The 23,164-nt window shown below is 36.9% G+C and overlaps 1 protein-coding gene across 6 annotated transcripts in view; it reads right to left on the bottom strand.

Moving 5' to 3' along the window:
* Positions 1-23,164, bottom strand: part of Fstl5 (follistatin-like 5) — a 635,736-nt gene that overhangs the window by 377,330 nt on the left and 235,242 nt on the right. For all 6 annotated transcript variants that reach the window (XM_006501262.1, XM_017319517.1, XM_006501263.1 and 3 more), the window contains exon 4: positions 10,379-10,627. In XM_006501262.1, coding sequence (XP_006501325.1) covers positions 10,379-10,627 — 249 coding nt within the window. The remainder of the gene's footprint in view (positions 1-10,378; positions 10,628-23,164) is intronic.

Genomic DNA, 23,164 nt, shown 5'->3' with positions numbered 1-23,164 from the left:
ATATAAAGTTTGCAAGACCAATGGGCCTCTCTTTCCACAGATGGCCGACTAGGCCAGGCAATAATTGTATTCATCAAACCACTCAACCCCACCCAATGAGTTAAAGTAAAGACTGGATCATATCTCCATGTTCGAATAAAACCCTAAGCATTAGTAAATGACATCAGTGAACGGTTAGAAACCATACAGTTTCAGACATACAAACCTACCATAGACATATGTACTCATTTAGCATCTGTAAGTGTACTAGATGAATTTAAAGAATTTTGTGTTACAAATGCAAAGGATTGTAAGACTTTGAAGCTGAAAATGATTTTGATAAAATAGCTTGGGTAAATATTGGTGTGTAGCGACCTCCTCCAGGTTGAAACATTCTAACTTGGAGGGAGGCTCTTAGGATGCAAATAAACTCACAAACCTCAGCAAGACCCTGTACATCCCACATTTACAGTGTCCTTTTCTCCCCAAGAACATACACATAACAAGGCTTGGTAAGGAAAAGTAAGGAGAAGAGGCCCTCATCTCCTTCATCTTCCAAGCTGCCTGAAAGTAATGCTAAGAGTTGTCACTCATGCTGGAGTTAGCTTTCATTGATGCAGCTGTCTTTAAGCATCACAAGCTCCTTTAAGTATCCCTTCATCCATTCTCATATGAGATTGATAAACTCTTGACTTATGGCATTTTACTTTAGTAGAACTATGTAGTTTGCCTTTCAATGATACTTTATCTGGAATTGGCAAACTTTTGTTTTCATTTTTTTTCCCTATACTGGTAATGCTAGTATTAATGGCTTGGGAGCAGTTCTAAATGAAGTAAGAGGTATATGGAAACAGAACCTGCAATGTCTCTACAGTTGGTATGATCACCCAGTTGGTTGCTAAGTGATTAGTAGGTGCATATCACTTTCTTATTAAATGCATAAACCAAAAGGTGACTCATTTCCTGGCTAAGGGAGATAAGGGTAACCCAGGATTTGAGAGTAACTCATCTTCCCCAAGTAAATAAACAATTTAAGCTTATTTAGTACTTTTTTCTAGAACTTTCTGCTTACTACTTTCAGCCTGTGATGGATTATGCATGCACAAAACTGTTAAAAGTAAAAGAGAAAGCACAGATAACTGTATGTCCTGAGGGCATCTGATACCCTTTTTAGGTAGAGTGGGGGTAGTTAATGTTCTTTGCCTTTGTGCCTTGAGTCTCCATGTCGTAGGTCAGCAGAGATCACCTTCCCCTGCCTTCTTGAATTATCTTTAGGTCCTTTGTCCCATCCTCTTTCCCTCGAGTACTTTCTTGTTCCAATCATGTATCTGTCTTGGTAATACATTTTGACACATTTTGGTTCTTACTCAAGGAACTCATTCTAACACACTTGAAACCTCATTTCTTCAGGACTAATTTTCTATCTCTTCACTCTTTCCAAAGTCATATATGACCTTAAGCTTTCCAGATCAGTGCTTATTTCATCTTCTGTAGCCTCCAAAACTTCAGAAACATTTAATACAATTTACAAATTTCTGGTTAAGTTATGTGTCTTATCACTCTCTTGATGGGTGTCACATGGCATCAGTTATGTCTTCTGCTGGGCTCCTCCCATGCTCTGAAGTATACAGTGCATCATATTTTTGTCCTGAGCTCCATGATCTTCGTGATTTGTTCTCATTTCCAACCACATTTCAGGGACAGAAACTCTTAGTTTTGTACTTCTCCATGTATTGTATGTGTCCCACATCAAGCTCACCACTCATGACCTAACTCACATCCAATGAGAATATAGCAATTATATTTGCTTGTCCATAATGTAATATTAGCCAAACTTTCATAATACATATTTAAAATATATGAGCATCCTATTATCTCACATATATCTATTCATGGTTAACACAATAGTCTATAAAAAGGAAATAATTTATGGCCATTCATAAGTGGGCAAGGTTTAGGCATAGAGCAAAACATGCTAAGAAAATGTATTTGCAGCAAATACTCTGACTTCATTGAATGCCTATAGAAAACTATTATTCAAAATACTAGATATGCATATTTTGATTAGAAACTGTATGTAGGTTTATTATCATATACAGAATAAATTAGATATGAATGATCTGCTTAAATATATGCCACACAAGGTATTGAAGCTCTGCTGCAACTATGTGACCTGTAAATCACTAAACATAACACTTTGTTACATGTTCTAAAACTTACTATATATTATTAAATTTATTTACATTGACATTAATTAACCTGAAGACATTATTCAATTATATCTTACATTTTTGTTTGTTTGCTTGCTTTGTTGGTTTTGGACATGCTTTCATTTAAAAATGAATATTCTTAGAGTGGCTTATAACAGCCTTCAACTCCTGATTCTACAACATCTAATCCTTGAATGTTGGGATAGCAGGTATTTTGCTATGAAAAAAACCTAAACACATTCTTTATATTTTCCTTAATGAGAGTCAAACAGTAGCATTGCTAATTAATCATAATACATTCACATTGTGCAATAAAGTATATAATTTCATTATTTAATGCAATTTTGTCTAAAAGTTTTCACTACACATAGCTATATAGTGGAAACATGCAAAGCTATCTTCCTTTACATTTGATTTTAATTTATTATTATTTTCATTGGACATTTTCTTTAATTACATTTCCAATGTTATCCCCTTTCCTGGATCCCACTCTCCCAGAAAACCCCTATCTCATTCTTCCTCCCCCTGCTTCTAAGAGAGTGTTCCTCTACTCACACACCCATTCCTATCTCAACCGACTTAAATTCCTCTACACTGGGGTATCTATCGATCCTTCAAAGGACCAAGGACCTCTTCTCTCATTGATGCCTGACAAGGCCATCATCTGCTGCATATGCAACTGGAGTCCTGTGTACTCCTTGGGTGATGACTTATTCCCTAGGAGCTCAAGGGGGACTGGGAGGGCCTAGTTGGTTGATATTGTAGTTCTTCCTATAGGGTTGTAAACCCCTTCAACTCCTTCAGTCCTTTCTCTAACTCTTCTACTGGGGACCCTGCATTCAGTGCAATAGTTGGCTGTGAGCATCTGCCTCTGTATTTGTAAGGTTCCAGCCGGGTCTCTCAGGAGACAGCTTTATCAGGCTCATGTCAACATGCAATTCTTCATATCCACAATTTTCTGGGCTTGGTAACTGTACATGGGGTGAATCTCCAGGTGGGACAGTCTCTGGATGGCCTTTCCTTCAGTCTCTACTCTACAGTTATCACCATATTTGCTCCTTTGAGTATTTTGTTTTCCTTCTAAGAAGTACTGAAGCACCCACACTTTGGTCTGCCTTCTTCTTGAGCTTCATGTGGTCTGGGAATTGTATCTTGAGTATTTGGAGCTTTTGCGCTAATATCCACTTATCAGTGAGTACATACCATGTGTGTTCTTTTATGAATTGGTTATCTCACTCAGGATGATATTTTCTAGTTCCATCCATTTGCCTAAGAATTTCAAGAAGTCAATGTTGTTAATAGCTGAGTAGTACTCCATTGTGTAAATGTATCACATTTTCTGTATCCATTCCTCTGTTGAAAGTCACCTGGGTTCTTTCCAGCTTCTGGCTATTATAAATATGGCTGCTAAGAACATAGTGAAGCATGTGTCCTTATTACATGTTGGAGCATCTAATGGATATATAGCAAGGAGTGATACAGTTGGGTCCTCAGGGAGTAATATGTCCAATTTTCTGAGAAATTACCAAACTGATTTCCAGAGTGTTGTACCAGCTTGCAATCCCACCAGCTCACAATCCCACCAGCTCTCCCATGCTCATGGATTGGCAGGATTAATATAGTAAAAATGGGCATCTTGTCGAAAGCAATCTACAGATTCAATGCAATCCCCATCAAAATTCCAAATTAATTCTTCATACAGTTAGAAAGATCAATTTGCAAATTCATTTGGAATAACAAAAAATCCTAGGATGGCGAAAACTATTCTCAACATAAAGAACTTCTGGGGAGTATCACCATTCTTGACCTCAAGCTGTCTTACAGGAAAATAGTGATAAAAACTGCATGATATTGGTACAGAGACAGGCAGGAAGATCAATGGAATAGAACTGAAGACCCAGAAATGAACCCACACACATATGGTCACTTGATCTTTGACAAAGGAACTAAAATCATCCAGTGGAAAAAAGATAGCATATTAAACAAATAGTGCTGATTCAACTGGTGGTCAGCATGTAGAAAAATGAAAATTGCTGGTGGGATTGCAAGCTTGTACAGAAGTTATTCTGGTTTTAATTTTTTGTAATTAATAATTTTTCAATGGTTCTCTGAAATAGCTGTGGGCACTTTAAAAAGATAATTTAAAAGTAATATAACTCATAGTGATAGTGAAAATTTTTCAAATTTATTGTACAGAATATTTCAGTGTTATATAGAATGTGATCGATTATTATTTTCATTATCCTGAGATCCAAAGACACAGAAAAATAAATATTAACTAAATTGAAAGCAATGCTTTTTAAGAAAAATTTTACTCTTTAATAGTTTGAAGATTATATTAATATTGTATTTGAGAATTAGAAACAAGATAGTGAGAACATGAAGATAATAATCATAGTGTTAGTCAATGATAACAAAAATTGCACCTAAATAGCAAAGGATAAAAGTGATATCTGAACTACTAAAATGGCTTTGAGTTGCCTTCTTTATGATAGGGAGGTGAGATGGGAGTGGGTGCGTGGGTGAGCACCATCACAGAGGTAGAAGGAGGGTAATGAGATAGGAGTTTTGCAGAGGGGAAACCAAGAAGGGAAACAACATTTGAAATGAAAATAAATAAAATAACCAATTAAAATTATGAGAATCTAAAAAAAAAAAAAGAAAAAAGAAAAACTCATACAGGCATAGATAAGAAAACATGAAATAGTAAGACACACTACTTAAAAGCTGGAAACTGGGAAGCAATTATAGTTTAAAAATATAGCATAACAAATTAAGATTATCTAAATGTTTGAAAGTTAAACTTCACTACTATATATCACAAGTAGGGGAAATTAAAAAGTGGCAGGCCCCCTTTAATATTGGCTAGAAAATTAAGAAGAAAAATGAGATTGTAAAATTACATTTTGCATATTCAATAAATATTCTGGGTATGCTATAATTTAAGCATGAGATACTTGTTTTTGAATGCCAATAAATAAGAAGCATATTTCCATACTCATTTTTCTCTTAACATTCTTATAAAAATCAGAATTTTGCTATAATTAATTAGTTTATTCTAACATATGAAATTTGTTTTGTTTTATAGTTTCACCATACACAAGGCTAGACTTTATATGAACCTAAAATATATGTTTAACTTCATACTCAACTCTGAATTGTATTCAAATCAAATGTGCACAAGTATTGAAGCCCCAAATAATTTCAATAATTTTCTGCAACAGTGTTTCTCCATTAGTCAAGAACTGCTAAATGCTTGATATATTCTCCACATATACCACTAAAGTCAGAGTGCTTAAAATTGATTGTAAGTGTTTACTTCTAAGTCATTGATGGAGGGGAAATATGAAGTATAAGATATTATCGTCCATTGAAGCACAAAAGGTAAACAGAGAAGACCTAGATCCCAACCAAGCTTAGCATTGGCTTGCAGTGTGAGTGCTGTCAAGTCATTCATACATCCCTGCATGTGTGGATGTCCTTTTGGTTCATTGGTTTACTATAATGATGCTGCTACAATTTTCTGCAAATAATTGACTATTGTTGCACTGTATTTTCCCTTTTCATCTATTGCCCTCTCTACGTCTCACTGATTGGAAGCTGGCTTCGCTTTGCTTTCCTTTCCTTTCCTTTCCTTTCCTTTCCTTTCCTTTCCTTTCCTTTCCTTTCCTTTCTTTCTTTCTTTCTTTCTTTCTTTCTTTCTTTCTTTCTTTCTTTCTTTTTCTTTCATTTCTTCTTTCTTTCTTTCTCTCTTTCTTTCTCTTCTTTTCTTTCTTTTTTGTTCCCTTTCTTTTTTCTTTTCATTCTTTCACACACACACGTTCATAAACACACAAACACATTCGCTTTTTTCTTTTTTATTAGATATTTTCTTTATTTAAATTTCAAATTTTATCCCTTTTCCACATTTCCCATCCAAAAAATCCCTATCCCATCCCTCCTCCTGCTGCTCACTAACCCACCCACTCCCCGTTTTCCTGTCCTGGCATTCCCCTACACTGGGTCATCGATCCCACGAACACATTTTTATATTATTCTCTGTCTCTGTCTGTCTGTCTGTCTCTCTCTTGCTCGCTTGCTCAATCTCTCACTCTCTTGCACTCTAGCTCTCACTTTCTGCCTGATATGGGTGATGAACCGTGCACCTCATGTGTGCAAAATAATATTATCCCAATGATTTATTCACCTAGGCTTTGTATTGTACATAATACATTTGATTACCACTAATTACACTCTCCCATTAAGTGATTATTTAGCCTAAATACTATTTGAATCTTTAGCTCATTTATATATTCTACAAAACATCTATGTATCATGAAACTAATATCGATTCGTAAATGGCAGGTAAATATATAAAAATTTATACTTTAGCAAGTACATTGCAGGGGTCTTTAAAATCAGTAGGGAAACATTGTATTAGGTTAATTTAAAAATAAAGTGATGCGACTTTTTTCTATCAGTAAATTTAAGAAATTTTAAGATAAACTCACCAATAAATAGGAAATTAATCAAATTATTTTGTATGAGTGCTGAATGAACTCATAAAGACAGCCACTTAAACAGTCTGAGATTTCATTCAAATAGTACACAGGTAATTGTAACAACTGGATCTCCAACTTCTTACTGTTTGTGCTGCACATTTAAGTGCACAGAACAGTTCCTTTATGGCAGTCTTATTCCCAGCACAGTAAATGGCAAAACGGTTTCTGTTCAATTGGCTTTCTCTTAAAGAGATTTAATTTCCTCTTCCTGTTGGCATAGTTTGTATCTGAGATTTTGAGTTCCAGTTAACCTCTGCATTGTGAGTACGTAAATTCCACTTTGTGTGACAGACTGACCTAGTGTCAAGAAATGATAATTGTGGTTCTGGTGTGAACAACTGCAGTTTTAGAAGGCCCTCACAGGAGAAATGACTTTCAGACAAGAGACTCTCAGCACAAAAATAAATAGCTATACATCAGTAGAAACATAAGATTTAAGTAATGCTGAACACTACTACAAAGTAGTCAATGGTAAATTCACTTACACAATTCATGTTTAGGAAATACTATGATTGTTACAGAAACACTTCAATATTTCATAATAGATATTAAATGGGAAATAAAAAGTATATGAAATATCAGGTAAGATACATATTTTTAATCTACATTGCAAGCACAAACTTAAAGCATACAATCAATATACATGGCTATATAAATTCAATCTACCTTCTTTACATGTTGACTATTTTCTAGGTTTTTTGATACTTTATGATTTACTATTTTGTAATGATTGATTGATAACCATTTGCAGAAATTAGTATGTAGATTCCATGTGCCCTTTACTAAGTTCCTTTCAAGAGCAGTGTAGTTTCAATGATGGTTCTACACTAGCTTGTATGCTTGCTCTCATCCCATCTTCATCCATGACTAAGATTTACTAGTTTTTCACACTTGTGTTTATGTGTCTTGCTCTATTACGACACATGGCAGTACAGTTACTAGCTTTAACAGTAAAAATGATACAATAGTAAGCATCTAACAAAATTTTAAATGTGAAATTCTAAAGTAAGAATAATATTTTAAAGCAATCATCAAAAAAATTTTAGTATGTGTGACATAAGATCCATTGTATGTATAGCATCCAAGACTCTACTCGTACACAGCTACTGAAAATTGGGCGTGTCTCTGTCCTGGTAAATTTTGAGACAGAAAAAGTCATCTGAAAGGAAGGAATGGGATTTGGATTTCATCATAACACATTATGTCATATATGTAATTATCAAATAATAAAAATGTTTACTTTAAACATAGCATAGAGTGGCCAATAGATCTTTAATTTCTCATTTAAAGTTTTCCTAGTAATAATTAATCTTAAATACAAGATGTGTTGGACATATGGTTAATATGGCTTGAGTTTGCATTTGAAGCATCTAATTAATTAAAAGATGTTTTAGTTTGTGAACTTAATATTTTTAAAGTTTCTTCTAATGTGACACTGTAAGAAGCAAGGTATCTGGTTAAAATCCTAGAAAAAATATAATTCATAATCACAGCAACTATCACAAAACCTCTCAAAGAGGTTTCAGTTCATGACAGTGGAATTGTTATTTCCCAGCCTAAACTGACCCACACATGCACTGCTAACAGGACAAGTAGGGTTTTCTTCTTTATTTATTTACACTTCATCTGCTCAAATACAGGCATTTTAGGAACTAGCAATTCCTTAGTCAAGATACTAAATCAAACAGAAATCGTCAAATCCTGGGAGTTGAAAATATGTTAACTCATAGTTACTAATCTAAATAAGATAAATGGAAATCCAGTACTCTGTGATGAGAATATATTTTGAAGCACACATAGATCTAATTGATACTCATGATGAATCTAAAGGAACAAAGTTTTCATGCAATCATCTTATGATAAATTATGAAAAGATTCTGGCTATTGTTCACACATCTTATGTTATTTTAAGTATTTAGTGGCATTATTAATAAGTGCTCAGTTATCAAGCAGAACACTAAATACACTGCTTTATCTTCTATCATAATATTGAATACTGTATATTTCTGTGTGTTCAATTGCACATGTCACATTGTCAGAGTCTCAGTTTGAAGTAGAATTGTATAGTTACAACTGTACTCTACTCTTCCAGGGGTTGTGGGTCTGGTTCCAGAACTGAGTAACTCAATATCATCCCATTTCCAGTGGATTTGAAAGCCCTGTCCTTCTTGAGCACTTTAGCCATGTGTACATATGCATATGTCAACACACACACACACACACACACACACACACACACACACCCCTACACATATCTAAGATTACAACAATATGCTTATTCAGTTATATATTATAGATAACTTAATTTTATGATATCAGTGTGATAATATATTTTTTATCCTACCATCTTAGGCTAAATGACAGAAAAAGTTTTCCCTTTCAAAGTCTAACATAAACAACTATGTTCTGAGATCATTGGTTATATTGAAAACTGAAAGAGATTAATTTGAATCCAAAAAATCTACAATTTGGTAAATGAATAGAATCTACTGTGATGAAACTCTGAAAAATATACTCAGGTTGCAGTGAATAAACATATTATTCTTACTCTTTCACAAAAATAGTATGTTGCTTCTAGAAGCCACAATGTTCCACGGCATACCACATCTTACTTTGTCTTAAAAGTTTCCTGTTATCATTTTTATCTCCTTGAAAAATACATTTTATTGAAAAACTATAATGAAAAGGAATAACTTTAAATCTTTAATTTTATTTGATAAATAGGGAAATAAAGGGTTACAATATATTTTATCTCAAATTCAAAAGTGAAATAACCTGTAATTTCTATATTGTGAATGCAGTTAAGTATTTCGATTAACTGAGATGCAGAAATTTACAACTTCAAGAATACACTTGATCATTGACCTATTAGAACTGTGGATGGCTTTATATTTGACCCTAGAATTTAAGTAAGTCATGACACTAGAAAGGAAATATTCCCTCCAACTGAAATAACAATGTAACAAATCAAGGTATAAATAAGTAAGCGATGATAAAGTCCATTTGATGATATATGTATAGAACACACTAAAATACTATCTCTAATTACTAATTCAGAAGTACTATTCATTAAACCATCATTTCAATTGTATTAAAAGTGTAAATAATACTTTAAAATGTTAAACTATCATTGCCTCAGATTTGCTAAATGAGTTTCTTATGACTTTATTGTTGCTGAAGTGGGCAATCAGAAATTGCATTTAACTTGAGTCGTGTGCTGCAAACTGAAATTACTCTGTACATCAGAAAGCAATGACAAGCCACAACAGCCCAGCTTGGCATTCCCTGGCTCCTCACCAGGATTCTAGGTGCTTTATACTGGTGATATTTGGCCTACAGACTAAACTGGCTACCCTCTCTCCCTATAATAATTCTGTGATTGGGAAACCATATGGCCCAATACTGATTTCTATATTAAATTATGAGTCAGAATTTGGCCAGCTTTAGTCTCATAAATGAATATCAGAATTCTATTCATGTAAATTTCCATACACTACTGAATTTTGGGTTTGTTAAAGTTATTTTTTTCTTCTGCTTTTTTCAGATGCTTACAGAGATAAAATGATACTATGTTCAAATTTTAATGGCAGTAATAGAGAAGAGGACAGGTAGAGGACTATGACACTGTAGGCCTCACCCTGCTCTTACCTTCAAAGAAGCAGTCTTCATTGTGAACGATGGTGATCTTTTGCTTTTTAAGACAGGCAGCTCTGTGCACTTCACAGTGGTTTTCATAGAATTCCCCATCAGATCCACACACAGGTTTGTAGTGCTGTTTACAAAGGTCCATGCAGGCACACTCCGCATGCCTTGTCTCTCTGTTGATAACACAGTGCCTCCCCAAGCCACAGTACTTATTTTCACAAGATCCAAATGGTCCATCATGAATTAGAAATTCTGGAGATAAAAGAAAAAAAAAACATAAATTCTTGGTTCTGTCACTGAAATTACCAGTACATTTCATATTACCAAATGAAAAATATGTTCAAGTACTATCATGGAAATTCAGAGCACTACGACACAATTAAGGAACTTGGCACAAAACCCTCAGAGGAAGCATACCGAGGAAGTACTTCCATCTCCCATGCTCAAGGATTGGCAGGATTAATATAGTCAAAATGGCTATCTTGCCGAAAGCAATCTAAAATTCAATGCAATTCCCATCAAAATTCCAACTCAACTCTTCACAGAGTCAGAAAGGGCAATTTGCAAATTCATCTGGAATAACAAAAAACCTAGGATAGCAAAAAGTCTTCTCAACAATAAAAGAACCTCTGGGGAATCACCATGCCTGACCTCAAGCTGTACTACTGAGCAATTGTGATAAAAACTGCATGGTACTGGTACAATGACTAACCCGTAGATCAGTGGAATAGAAGTGAAGACCCAGAAAGTATCCCAAACACCTATGGTCACTTGATCTTTGCCAAGGGAGCTAAAACCATCCAGTAGAAAAAAGACAACCTTTTCAACAAATGGTGTTGGCTCAACTGGCAGTTTGCATGTAGAAGAATGCAAATTGATCCATTCTTATCCCCTTGTACAAAGCTCAACTCTAAGTGGATCAAGGAACTCCACATAAAACCAGAGACACCGAAACTTATAGAGGAGAAAGTGGGGAAGAGCCTCGAAGATATGGGCATAGCAGAAAAATTCCTGAACAAAACAGCAATGGCTTGTACTGTAAGATCGAGAATCAACAAATGGGAACTCATAAAATTGCAAACCTTCTGTAATATAAAAAGCCAACCAACAGATTGGAAAAAGATCTTCACCAATCCTAAATCAGATAGGGGGCTAATATCCAATATATATAAAGAACTCAAGAAGTTGGACTCCAGAGAACTAAGTAACCCTATTAAAAATGGGGTACATGAGGAGCTGAAGGGGTCTGCAACCCTATAGGAGGAACAACAATATGAACTAACCAATACCCCAAGACCTCATGTCTTTAGCTGCATATGTAACAGAAGATGGCCTAGTCAGCCATCACTGGGAGGAGAGGCCCTTGGTCTTGCAAAGGTCATATGCCCCAGTACAGGAGAAATTCAAGGCCAGGAAGCAGAAGTGAGTGAGTTGGGGAGCAGGGCAGGGGGAGGGTATAGGGGACTTTCAGGATAGCATTTGAAATGTAAATGAAGAAAATATCTAGTAAAAAAAGTTTAAAAAAATAAATGGGGTACAGAGCTAAACAAAGAATTCTTGACTGAGGAATAAAGAATGGCTGAGATGAACCTGAAAAAAAAAATGCTCAACATGCTTAGTCATCAGGGAAATGTAAATCAAAGCAACCCTATGATTCCACCTCACACCAGTCAGTATGTCTAAGATCAAAAACTCAAGTGACAGCAGATGCTGGCAAGGATGTGGAGAAAGAAGAACACTCCTCCATTGCTGGTGGAATTTCAAGCTGTTACAACCACTATGGAAATTAGTTTGGCGGTTCCTCAGAAAATTAGACATACTACTACCCGATGATCCAGCAATACCACTCCTGGGCATATACCCAGAGGATGCTTCAATATGTAATAAGGACACATGCTCCACTATGTTCATAGCAGTCTTATTTATAATAGCCAGAAGCTGGAAAGAACACAGATGTCCTCAACAGAGGAATGGATACAGAAAATGTGGTACATTTACACAATGGAGTACTACTCAGCTATTAAAAACAATGAATTTATGAAATTCTTAGGCAAATGTATGGCTCTGGAGGATATGATTTTGAGTGAGGTAACCCAATCACAAAAGATGATATGCACTCACTGATAAGTGGATATTAGCCCAGAAACTCAGAATACTCAAGGTACAATTTGAAAAACACAGGAAACTCAAGAAGAAGAAAAACCAAAGTGTGGATACTTTGATTCTTCTTATAAGGCGAAACAAAATACCCACAGAAGGAGTTACAGAGATAAAGTTCAGAGCAGAGACTAAAGAAATGGCCATCAAAGACTACTGTACCTGGGGATCTATCCCATAAAAAAAAACAAAAACAAAAACAAAACAAAACAAAACAAAACAAAACAAAACAAAACAAAACAAAACACCAAACCTAGACACTATTTCAGATGTCAAAAAAATTTTTGCTGACAGGAGCCTGATATAGTGCTCTCTCGAGAGGCTCTACCAGTGCCTGGCAAATACAGAAGTGAATGCGCACAGTCATCCACTGGACGGAGCACAGGTTTCCCACTTCAAATGCTATACGGGTTTTCTCTGCATCTTCTCCTCCAGTTCTGTTCTCACTTCTGAGTCCAGTAATATTTGTCATGTTATGCAATGCATATTAACCAAATTCACCATTCCCTTTTTATCTCCTTGTATCACTCTGCCCACTCACAAATCTCTTTCTTGTATTTTGTCTGTAAACTTTTGGTTCTGTGAGTCAATGAAGTTATCCCAGGCTGTCTATGACTATGGGTTTAGAGTTTTTCTGTAGATTCTGCATGAATCTACCTGATGCCATCATTATGATTCCATGAAAATTTTGTAAGTAGAGTTCAAAGTGTACCTAGATTAACATTAACGAATTTTACATGTACAAAGTTCTATTTGCTAGTTATTATTGTTTGTCCTTCAAAAAGAATACTCATGAGGCATAAGTTACACTCATATATTGCTTTAATAGTAACTTTACTCTCAGTTTTTTAAATCAGCTAAATTAAAATTACACAAAGCATCCCAATATCAATGGCATAATAAAACAACAGCACCTAACCTGAGATATATATAGACAAAACAACCTACTACTACAACAACAACAAAAACATTGAAGTATACACTTCTAACAAGAAGCTGAGTTGATGATTGCAGACAAGTACAAACATCAAGAGTTTAGTCAATCACAGGATACCAACTGATCACACCATGCCTGAACTAAATAATGGCTCATTACTCCATGCCCAAATTCTATGTTCTTATTGGTTGCCAATAAGACCCACTGCTGGGCATATACCACAAAGTTGCTTCAACCTATAATAAGCACACGTGCTCCTCTCTGTTTATAGCAGCCTTATTTATACTAGCCAGAAGCTGGAAACAATTCATCTATCCCTCAACAGAAGAATGGGTACAGAAAATGTGTTATATTTATACAATGGAGTACTACTCAACTATTAAAATCAATGACATCATAGAATTCTCAGATAAATGGATAGAACTAGAAAATAACATGCTAAGTGAAGTAACCCAGACCCAAAAGAACACAGATGGATGGTATGTACTCTCCCATAAGTGGATATTATCCCCAAAACTCAGCATATCCATGATACAATGTTGGAGACCATACCATGAGAAAGTAAGCCTTTTGCAGCTTCCCACCCTAATAAGCCAAATGGCCTTGTGTTAAGGAGCCGGTCGCCTCCTCCTCCCTGACTCTTGCTGGCACCAAAGGCCCTAAAAGATTGAATTATAGTCCCCTCTTCCTTATCTCTTCCTGACTCCCAAGACTTCTAAGGACATAAGTTATGTGCTGAGCCCAGCCTGACACCCGGGACTGTTAAGGAGGAATCTACATTCCATAGATAAGACTCCCGCCTGCAGTCTGAATTCGGCCTTCATGTCCCCAGATGCCCACTTTTTTGTTCCTTGTTAATTCCCCCTCAGCCCCTCCCTATTTCCCTTTGCTGTGTGCTTATAACCTGGCAATTCAGCCTAATAAACTGAGAACTTGACAACTCTTTGCTTGGTCTCACTTCTCTTTCTCACTCATTTCTCTTCCAGGTTTGCGGTCCCCCTCGCACCCACGAATAACTGGGTCCTGCTAGATGGGACAATACCACTCACAAATCATATGAAACTTAAGAAGAAGAAAGACCAAATTGTCAATGTGTGGATGAAACAAAACAAACAAGATAATTCTTCTGGTTTGCTACCATTTGGTCTTTAAAACCTTCCTGATGACATTTCAACAGATACTCAGTGTTTATTATGAGGACTGTACTGCTCTTGAGTCATTACACAGTAGTATGGCATTGTAGTATGCAGTAGCAGTCTTCCTCTAGGAATAATATGATCTTCTCAGTACTACCTTGGACTAGCAACTACCTTGGCTTAGTAGATATGGTAACTAATTAAGCAGAATAGAGTAGGATTTCAGCCACCACTTCACTCTCTTAGATCTGCAAGTGATTTGTTGGGATAAAAGATTACATGGTATATCAAGAAGTACTGATCAGAGTGTCTAGGCCAGGAAATGGAGCTGACAGAAAATTATTCTGCAAATGTTTATTATTAAGGTAGATAGCTTCATGCTGAAGTGAGAAAGGCTCTCAGGTTTGAGCCTTGAATTGAGAGGCCATGAGGAACATGTCAGAGTGATATAACAGCATGCAAGAGTCATGGAGAAAGAGAGAGAGACAGACACAGACACAGACACAGACACAGACACAGACACAGACACAGACACAGACACAGACACAGACACAGACACAGACACAGAGAGACAGAGAGACAGAGAGACAGAGAGACAGATCCTACTCAAACCTGTAGCAGAGTGGTTACATGACAAATGTCTAGAAATAAAAAAGCTTCTTCAATTCCCAGAAACGAAGAAGAAGGTTTCATGGAGTTTCAGAAAGTTCATGCCAGATGAGTAATCTGACCTAGTCTACATGCCAAGGAACATGAGTGACAAACTATCGTTGTGAGCAGTGCAGAGCTGGGCTTGCTTTTCCCAACATGCTCTAACTTTCAGAGCAGAGGTCTGTGGGGTGGGCTGTATGGAAGACTACAGAGTGTGTCAGGATTGGGGCCAATTATTGAGAGAGAAAGAAGGTAGCTGGAGGATCTGCAATCTTACGAGAGTGGAAGTAGAAATGAAACTGGGGCTGGACAAAATAGCTTTAGTGAGTCATCACAAATGATTGAATGGGGTGACACAGTGAAGCTACTGTAGAACACTCACTTATATTACAAATAAATCCTCACCAATTCTAACAAAATCATTGGCTCGCCAAATAGTACTGTGTATAGTATGACTGCAAGAGTTCAATTTTTTTCATTTTATAATTTTTATATTAATTATTTTACTTATTTACAATTCAAATGTTGTTCCTATTACCAATCCCTCCCCTACTAGTCCCCCACGCCATCCCCCTTCTATTTGCCTCTAAGAGAGTACTCCTCCACGCACTGAACCACTCCTGCCTCACTGTTCTAAAATCCCCCTACCTGGCGCATCAAGCTTTCACAAGACCAAGTACATCTCCTCCCACTGAAGGCAGACAAGGTAGTTATCTGCTATATATGTATGTGAAGCCATGGACTGGCCCAGGTATGCTCTCTGATTGGTAGCTCAGTTTCTGGGAGCTCTGAGGTATCTAGGTTAGTTGATACTGTTGTTTATCCTATGAGGTTGCAATCCCCTTTAGCTCCTTGAGTCCTTCCCTTAACTCTTCCATAGGGGGCCCCAGACTTAGACCAATGGTTGTCTGTAAGTATCTGTATCTAGAACCTCTCAGAGGACAACACAGTCAGGCTCGTATCTACAGCACATCTTGGTATCAGCAATAGTGCCAAGTTTTTGTTTGTTTGTTTGTTTGGGTTTTTTTTGCCTGCCCATAGGATAGATACCAAGTTTTGGAAGGTCTTTCATTCAGATGCTGCTCCATCTTTTGCCCCTTCATATTCTTTAGACAGGAACAATTCTGGGGTCCATGCCTATCTGCTGGAGGTACTCTCTTCAGGTTCTATCTCCCCACTGTTGGACTTTTCAGCTAATGTCATCCCCACTGGGTCCTGGGAGCCTCTCACATTTCTGGTGTCTGTGGCTATCTAGTAGTTTCATGCATCCCCCATCCCACACTGCTGCATATTTCTATTCATTCTGGTCCTCTGGGCTTCTCTCCTGTCTCCCCCCAATACCTGATCCTGCCCCCCATTTTACCTCCCCTCCCTTCTGCCACCAGGTCATTTTCTCCCTCTGCCTCCCATGTTTAATTTGCACCCCCCCACCACCGCTAAATACACCAAAGTATCCATATTTCAGCCTCCCTTCTTGTTAATCTTCATATGGTCTGTGAGTTGTACCATTAGTATTCTGAAATTTTTAGCTGATATCCACTTATCAATGAGTACATACCATGTATGTCCTTTTAGTGCCTAATCTTGAGTAAACAGGCTCTTGTCTGCATCTACCTAAAAAAAGATAACTAAATAGGGCCTACAGCTCAGACAAATATAGTTGCTTTCTTTAGAATAAAATTTTATCTTAACAAATGTAATACATTGAAGTAGAAAATCTAAATTCATGTCATATATGTCTATAAAATAATGAGTGATTTGTAATTAGAAATAATTACAGTAATATTCATATTCTTATATTCAGACTTATGCAAATTATCAGTGTAATGTTAGGTCCTAGATGGGTACAATGAAAACACAGGGATTTGACTATTAATGGTATGTTTTAAATAATTGTATCTTTACTTTCATTATTAAATAATAAAATTTATCAAGAAAGTGCCTATATATTAAGTGATGGTTTATTCAAAGGTGATTGCTTCACTCTTTATTCAAACATTTAGGAAGATCTTTGACGTTTTGTAGTTTCTCTTGGCTGACTTGTGATAACAGGTGGTGGCCCTATTAGGTATACTCATTTTAGTGTGCTATCAGGGGGCTATCTGACACACTGATGTTAATGTACCAAGAAAACTATCTGGTACATGAAGTTGCTGTGTTAAAAGATAGTACTATCTGATGTTGGTACAGTATGATGTTGGTGTGATAACAGGTAGCAGTTTTCTCATCCATGATCTTGGTAAGATAACAGGGGGTTATTACAATAATGGTTGGGTTTGGTAACAGGTGACTCTTTCTGACACACTGACATTAGTGTGTATCTAAGAGTCTCTATTCTTAAACTCTTGCTTTCATATCCTGTTCTGATTCAGATAATTCAATTAAAACACTGGCCAGTTTGTGAACATCAATAAAGTATCTCACAAGTATAGTTAAATACAGTTTTTTGACTATTGCTGCTATGTTTAAGGGAAATGAAATTAATTTATATGAAATCCATAAGAAAGTTTATTTATATAAATGAAAGGCAAGAGCATATATTTCTTAGAGGATAATTATCCATAACTAATATAAAATGTAAGTATAAGCTGACATTAAATCAATTAAATATGATCAGCATGTCAAAGAGTTTTTGAAATACAGTCAGATAACACATTTAATTAATTTTAATTAGGGATTTATAGTATGTTAGCTTGTAGATTAATAAAGTAGCATTTATTTCTCCATAAATGGACTATAAATTTAATAGCTGATAACTTCTGTGTGCCTTCCTCGCATTACTAAATGTTAAATTTTTTTAATGTATTTTCATCAATTACATTTCCAATGCTATCCCAAAAGTCTCCCACACCCTCCCCCCCCCGACTCCCCTACCCACCCATTCCCATTTTTTGGCCCTGGCATTCCCCTGTACTGGGGCATATAAAGTTTGCAAGACCAATGGGCCTCTCTTTCCAGTGATGGCCGATTAGGCCATCTTTTGATACATATGCAGCTAGAGTCAAGAGCTCCGGGGTACTGGTTAGTTCATAATGTTGCACCTATAGGGTTGCAGATCTCTTTAGCTCCTTGGATACTTTCTCTAGCTCCTCCATTGGGGGCCCTGTGATCCATCCAATAGTTGACTGTGAGCATCCACTTCTGTGTTTGCTAGGCCCCGGCCTAGTCTCATAAGAGACAGCTATATCACTCTCCTTGCAACAAATGCTTGCTAGTGTATGCAATGGTGTCATCGTTTGGAGGCTAAATATGGGATGGATCCCTGGATATGGCAGTCTCTAGATGGTCCATCCTTTTGTCTCAGCTCCAAACTTTGTCTCTGTAACTCCTTCCATGGGTGATTGTTTCCAATTCTAAGAAGGGGCAAAGTGTCCACACTTTGGTCTTCCTTCTTCTTCAGTTTCATGTGTTTTGCAAATTGTACTTTTTATCTCGCAATACTAAGTTTCTGGGCTAATATGCACTTATCAGTGAGTACATATCATTTGAGTTCTTTTGTGATTGTGTTACCTCACTCAGGATGATGCCCTCCAGGTCCATCCATTTGCCTAGGAATTTCATAAATTCATTCTTTTTAATAGCTGAGTAGTACTCCATTGTGTAAATGTACCACATTTTTTGTATCCTTTCCTCTGTTGAGGGGCATCTGGGTTCTTTTCGGCTATTATAAATAAGGCTTCTATGAACATAGTGGAGCATGTGTCCTTCTTACCGGTTGGAATATCTTCTGGATATATGCCCACAACCAAAAATATAAAATTTTAAACATTGAAACATTAAAAGCTTAATGTATGAGTCTTCCGGTAGAGCTATTTCCAATTGCCAGATTGATTTCCAAAGTGGTTTTATCAGTGTGCAGTCCCATTAGCAATGGAGGAGTATTCTTCTTTCTCCACATACTCTCCAGCTGTTGTCACCTGAGTTTTTGATCTTAGCCATTTTGATTCATGTGAAAATGAATCTAAGGGTCATTTTGATTTGTATTTCCCTGATGACTAAGAATGTTGAACATTTCTTTAGGTGCTTCTCAGCCATTTGGTATACCTCAGTTGAGAATTCTCTGTTTAGCTCTGGACCCCATTTTTTAATAGGATTATTTGGTTCTCTGGTGTCTTAACTTCTTGAGTTCTTTGTATATATTGGGTATTAGCCCTCTATCAAATGTAGGGTTGGTAAAGATCTTTTCTAAATCTGAGCGTTGCTGTTTTGTCTTCTTGACAGTGACCTTTGCCTTACAGAAGCTTTTTAATTTCATGTGGTCTCACTTGTCAATTGTTGATCTTATGATCCATTGTTATTCAGTTCAGGAAATTTTCTCCTACGACAATGTGTTCAAGGTTCTTTCCTCAATTCTCTTCTATTATATTCAGCTAAACTGGTTTTGTTTGGAAGACCTTGATCCAAATGGACTTGAGCTTTGTAAAAGAGATAAAAATGGATCAATTTGCATCCTTCTACATGCTGACAACCAGTTGAACCAGCCCCATTTTTTAAAAATGCTGGTTTTTCCCCCCCACTGGATGATATTGGCTTATTTGTCAAAGATGAAGTAACCATAGGTGTGTGGGTTTATTTCTGGGTCTTTAATTCTATTCCACTGATCTACCTGCTTGTCTTTTTACCAATACCATGCCGTTTTTAACACTATTTTTCTGTAGTATAGCTTGAGGTCAGGGATAGTTATTCCCTCAGAGTTTCTTTTATAGTTGAGAAAGATTTTTGCGATCCTGAGTTTTTTGTTATTCCAGATGAATTTGAAAATTGCTTTTTCTATCTCTTTGAAGAATATTGAGTTGGAATATTGATGGGGATTGCATTGAATCTGTAGGTTACTTTTGGTAAGATGGTCATTACCTGCAGACCCAGCTATATCACTACTATTATATACCCAGAAAATGCCCCAACATATAACAAGGTCAAATGCTCTATTATATTCAGAGCAGATTTATTTATAAAAGTCAGAAGCGAGAAGCAACCCAGATGTCCCTCAACAGAAATTGGATACAGAGAATATGGTACATTTACACAATGGAGTACTACTAAGCTATTAAAAACAGTGACATCATGTAATTTTTAGGCAAATAGATGGAACTTGAAAATAACATCCTTAGTCAGGTAACTCAAACCCAGAAGAACTCACATGGTATGCACTCACTGATAAGTGGATATTAGCCCCAAAGCTCAGAATACCCATTATACAACTCACAAAGGATATGGATTTTAAGAAGGAGGACAAACAAAATGTGTATGGATCAATTGTACGTAGAACAATCACAGGTGGTAGAGGGAAGGAGAGACCAGGAAAGGAGAGAGGGGGAAGAAGGAAAAGAGGGGGCCAGGATCAAGTATTAGAAGACACAGGAGAGAAGTACAGAGGGTCAAGAAATTAAATAGATGGTCCATCCTTTTGTCTCAGCTCCAAACTTTGTCTCTGTAACTCCTTCCATGGATGATTGTTTCCAATTCTAAGAAGGGGCAAAGTGTCCACACTTTGGTCTTCGTTCTTCTTCAGTTTCATGTGTTTTGCCATATCCAGGGATCCATCCCATAATTAGCCTCCAAACGATGACACCTTTGCATACACTAGCAAGCATTTGTTGCAAGGACGGTGATATAGCTGTCTCTTGTGAGACTAGGCCGGGGCCTAGCAAACACAGAAGTGGATGCTCACAGTCAACTATTGGATGGATCACAGCCCCCCCCCCCCCCACAATGCAGGAGCTAGAGAAAGTATCCAAGGAGCTAAAGAGATCTGCAACCCTATAGGTGCAACATTATGAACTAACCAGTACCCCGGAGCTCTTGACTCTAGCTGCATATGTATCAAAAGATGGCCTAATCGGCCATCACTGCAAAGAGAGGCCCACTGGACAGGCAAACTTTATATGCCCCAGTACAGGGGAATGCCAGGGCCAAAAAATTGGAATGGGTGCGTAGGGGAGTGGGGGGGAGGGTGTGGGAGACTTTTGGGATAGCATTGTAAATGTAATTGAGGAAAATATGTAATAATAAAATAAAATAAAAATTTAAAAAAAAGAAATTAAATAGAAACTCATAACACTGGAGTATGGGGAACTGGGGATACCCACTAGAAAATCCCAGACTCCAGGGAAGAAATAGTCTCCCAGGAGCCAATGGCGATGACTTTAGCCAAAAAACTCAACAAAGGGGAGATACAACCTGTATAGACCACCTCCAGTAGATAGGCACAGCCCCCATTTAACCCAGAAATGTTCCTGTCCAAAGGAAAGACAGGGACAAAAAATGGAAATGAAACTGATGGAAAGGCCAACCATAGACCACACCAAAAAGGGAATCCATTCCTTCTGCAGACACCAAACATCTACACTATTACTGATGCCAGAAAGCACTTGCTGACAGGATCCTGGTGTGGTTGTTCCCTGAGAGGTTCTACCAGCACCTGACCAATACAGATGCAGATACTCACTGATAACCATCTGAATGTGCCCAGGGAACCCAATAGAAGAGCTAGAGGAAGTACTGAAGAACTGAAGGGTGTTGCATCCCCACTGGATGAACAATATCAGCGAACTGGGACACCCAGAGGTCCCAGGGACTAAACCATAATTGATAGCACATACATGCAGGGAGACATGGCTTCAGATACATATGTAGCAGAAGTTGGACTTATCTGACATTAATGGGAGGGGAGGTCCTTGGTCCTGTGAAGGTTTGATACACCAGCAAATTGGGATTCTAGAGCAGTGTGGCAGGAGTGGGTGAGTGGTTCGAGGAGCAACCTCATAGAGGCAAAAGTGAGGGGGGATAGGGGATGGGATGGGGGGCTCGTCAAGGGGTAACTGGCGAGGAGGATATCATTTGAAATGTGAATGAATAAATGATTAATAAAAAGCTTAATGTCACACAAAACTGATTTATTCAATATTATTTTAAAGATCTTTGTCTTAGATTTTCAATTTTAATCTACTTCTCTTTAATAGATTTTATATATATATATATATAAAGGTACACACTATAACAGGGCCCCACATCTTACTAGGCCCCCAGACCTTAGCACAACTGAATGTAAGTACCATTCAGGCTGTAAAACTCAGATCTTACACAGTACCATCTGCCACAACTAAAACAAAGACCTGATCCATCAAAGTCCATATAGTTCTAGGAATGTCTCAAAATGTATTAACCTTGGTTTTCACCTTCTGTAGCTCCACTTCTAGCTAATTATTCTTGTTAACTGAAGTATGTCAGCCCAGAAAACCTTTTTTATTTTTAATTTAATTTCTTTTTATTTATTTATTTTTTTTAACTTAAAATCTAACACAGAGAAAGGCTTGGTGCCATGATGGGATCCAAAGCACCCAGTATAGTTGCTGACCAGCTAATAAGACTTTATATTGGCCATGTCCAAGTAGTCCTTTCTTTTGAATATCTCATAAAACATACTTAATATCGACTGAACCATTTAAAAATAAATGTATTTTTATGTGTAATTTTTAATACTAATTGTGCTAGGATACAAAAAAAAAAAAGTAATTGCCAGTAATTTCAAATGGCTTACAAAGGAAATAAGATAGTTTTACAGGAAAAGATTTAGCAGAGTATTGAAGGGAACACAAAGAGATTAAGAGACACAGCATTTATGATGCCACCACTGGATGTCATAATGACCTTAACCATAACTGAGACAATTAAAGAATAAGCATTCAGAAGGCCGACAAGCATCTGATGTGGAGAAGAGACTGAATCAGGATATAAAGTGTTAATACCAGGAGGGGAACAGCAGACTATGATGAGCTGTGTTAAGTATTACGTGGAATACAAACACATCATTTAATTAGTGTCCTTATTTCATGTGTTGTCTCCTATCATGTGTTATGTCAACATGTAAGATGTATTTAGCAGCATCTCTTATCTTGTTTACATTTC

The sequence above is a fragment of the Mus musculus genome, chromosome 3 (genome assembly GCF_000001635.26).
Source record: "Mus musculus strain C57BL/6J chromosome 3, GRCm38.p6 C57BL/6J".
Classification (NCBI taxonomy): domain Eukaryota; kingdom Metazoa; phylum Chordata; class Mammalia; order Rodentia; family Muridae; genus Mus; species Mus musculus.
This window is presented reverse-complemented; position numbering and strand designations above follow the sequence as displayed.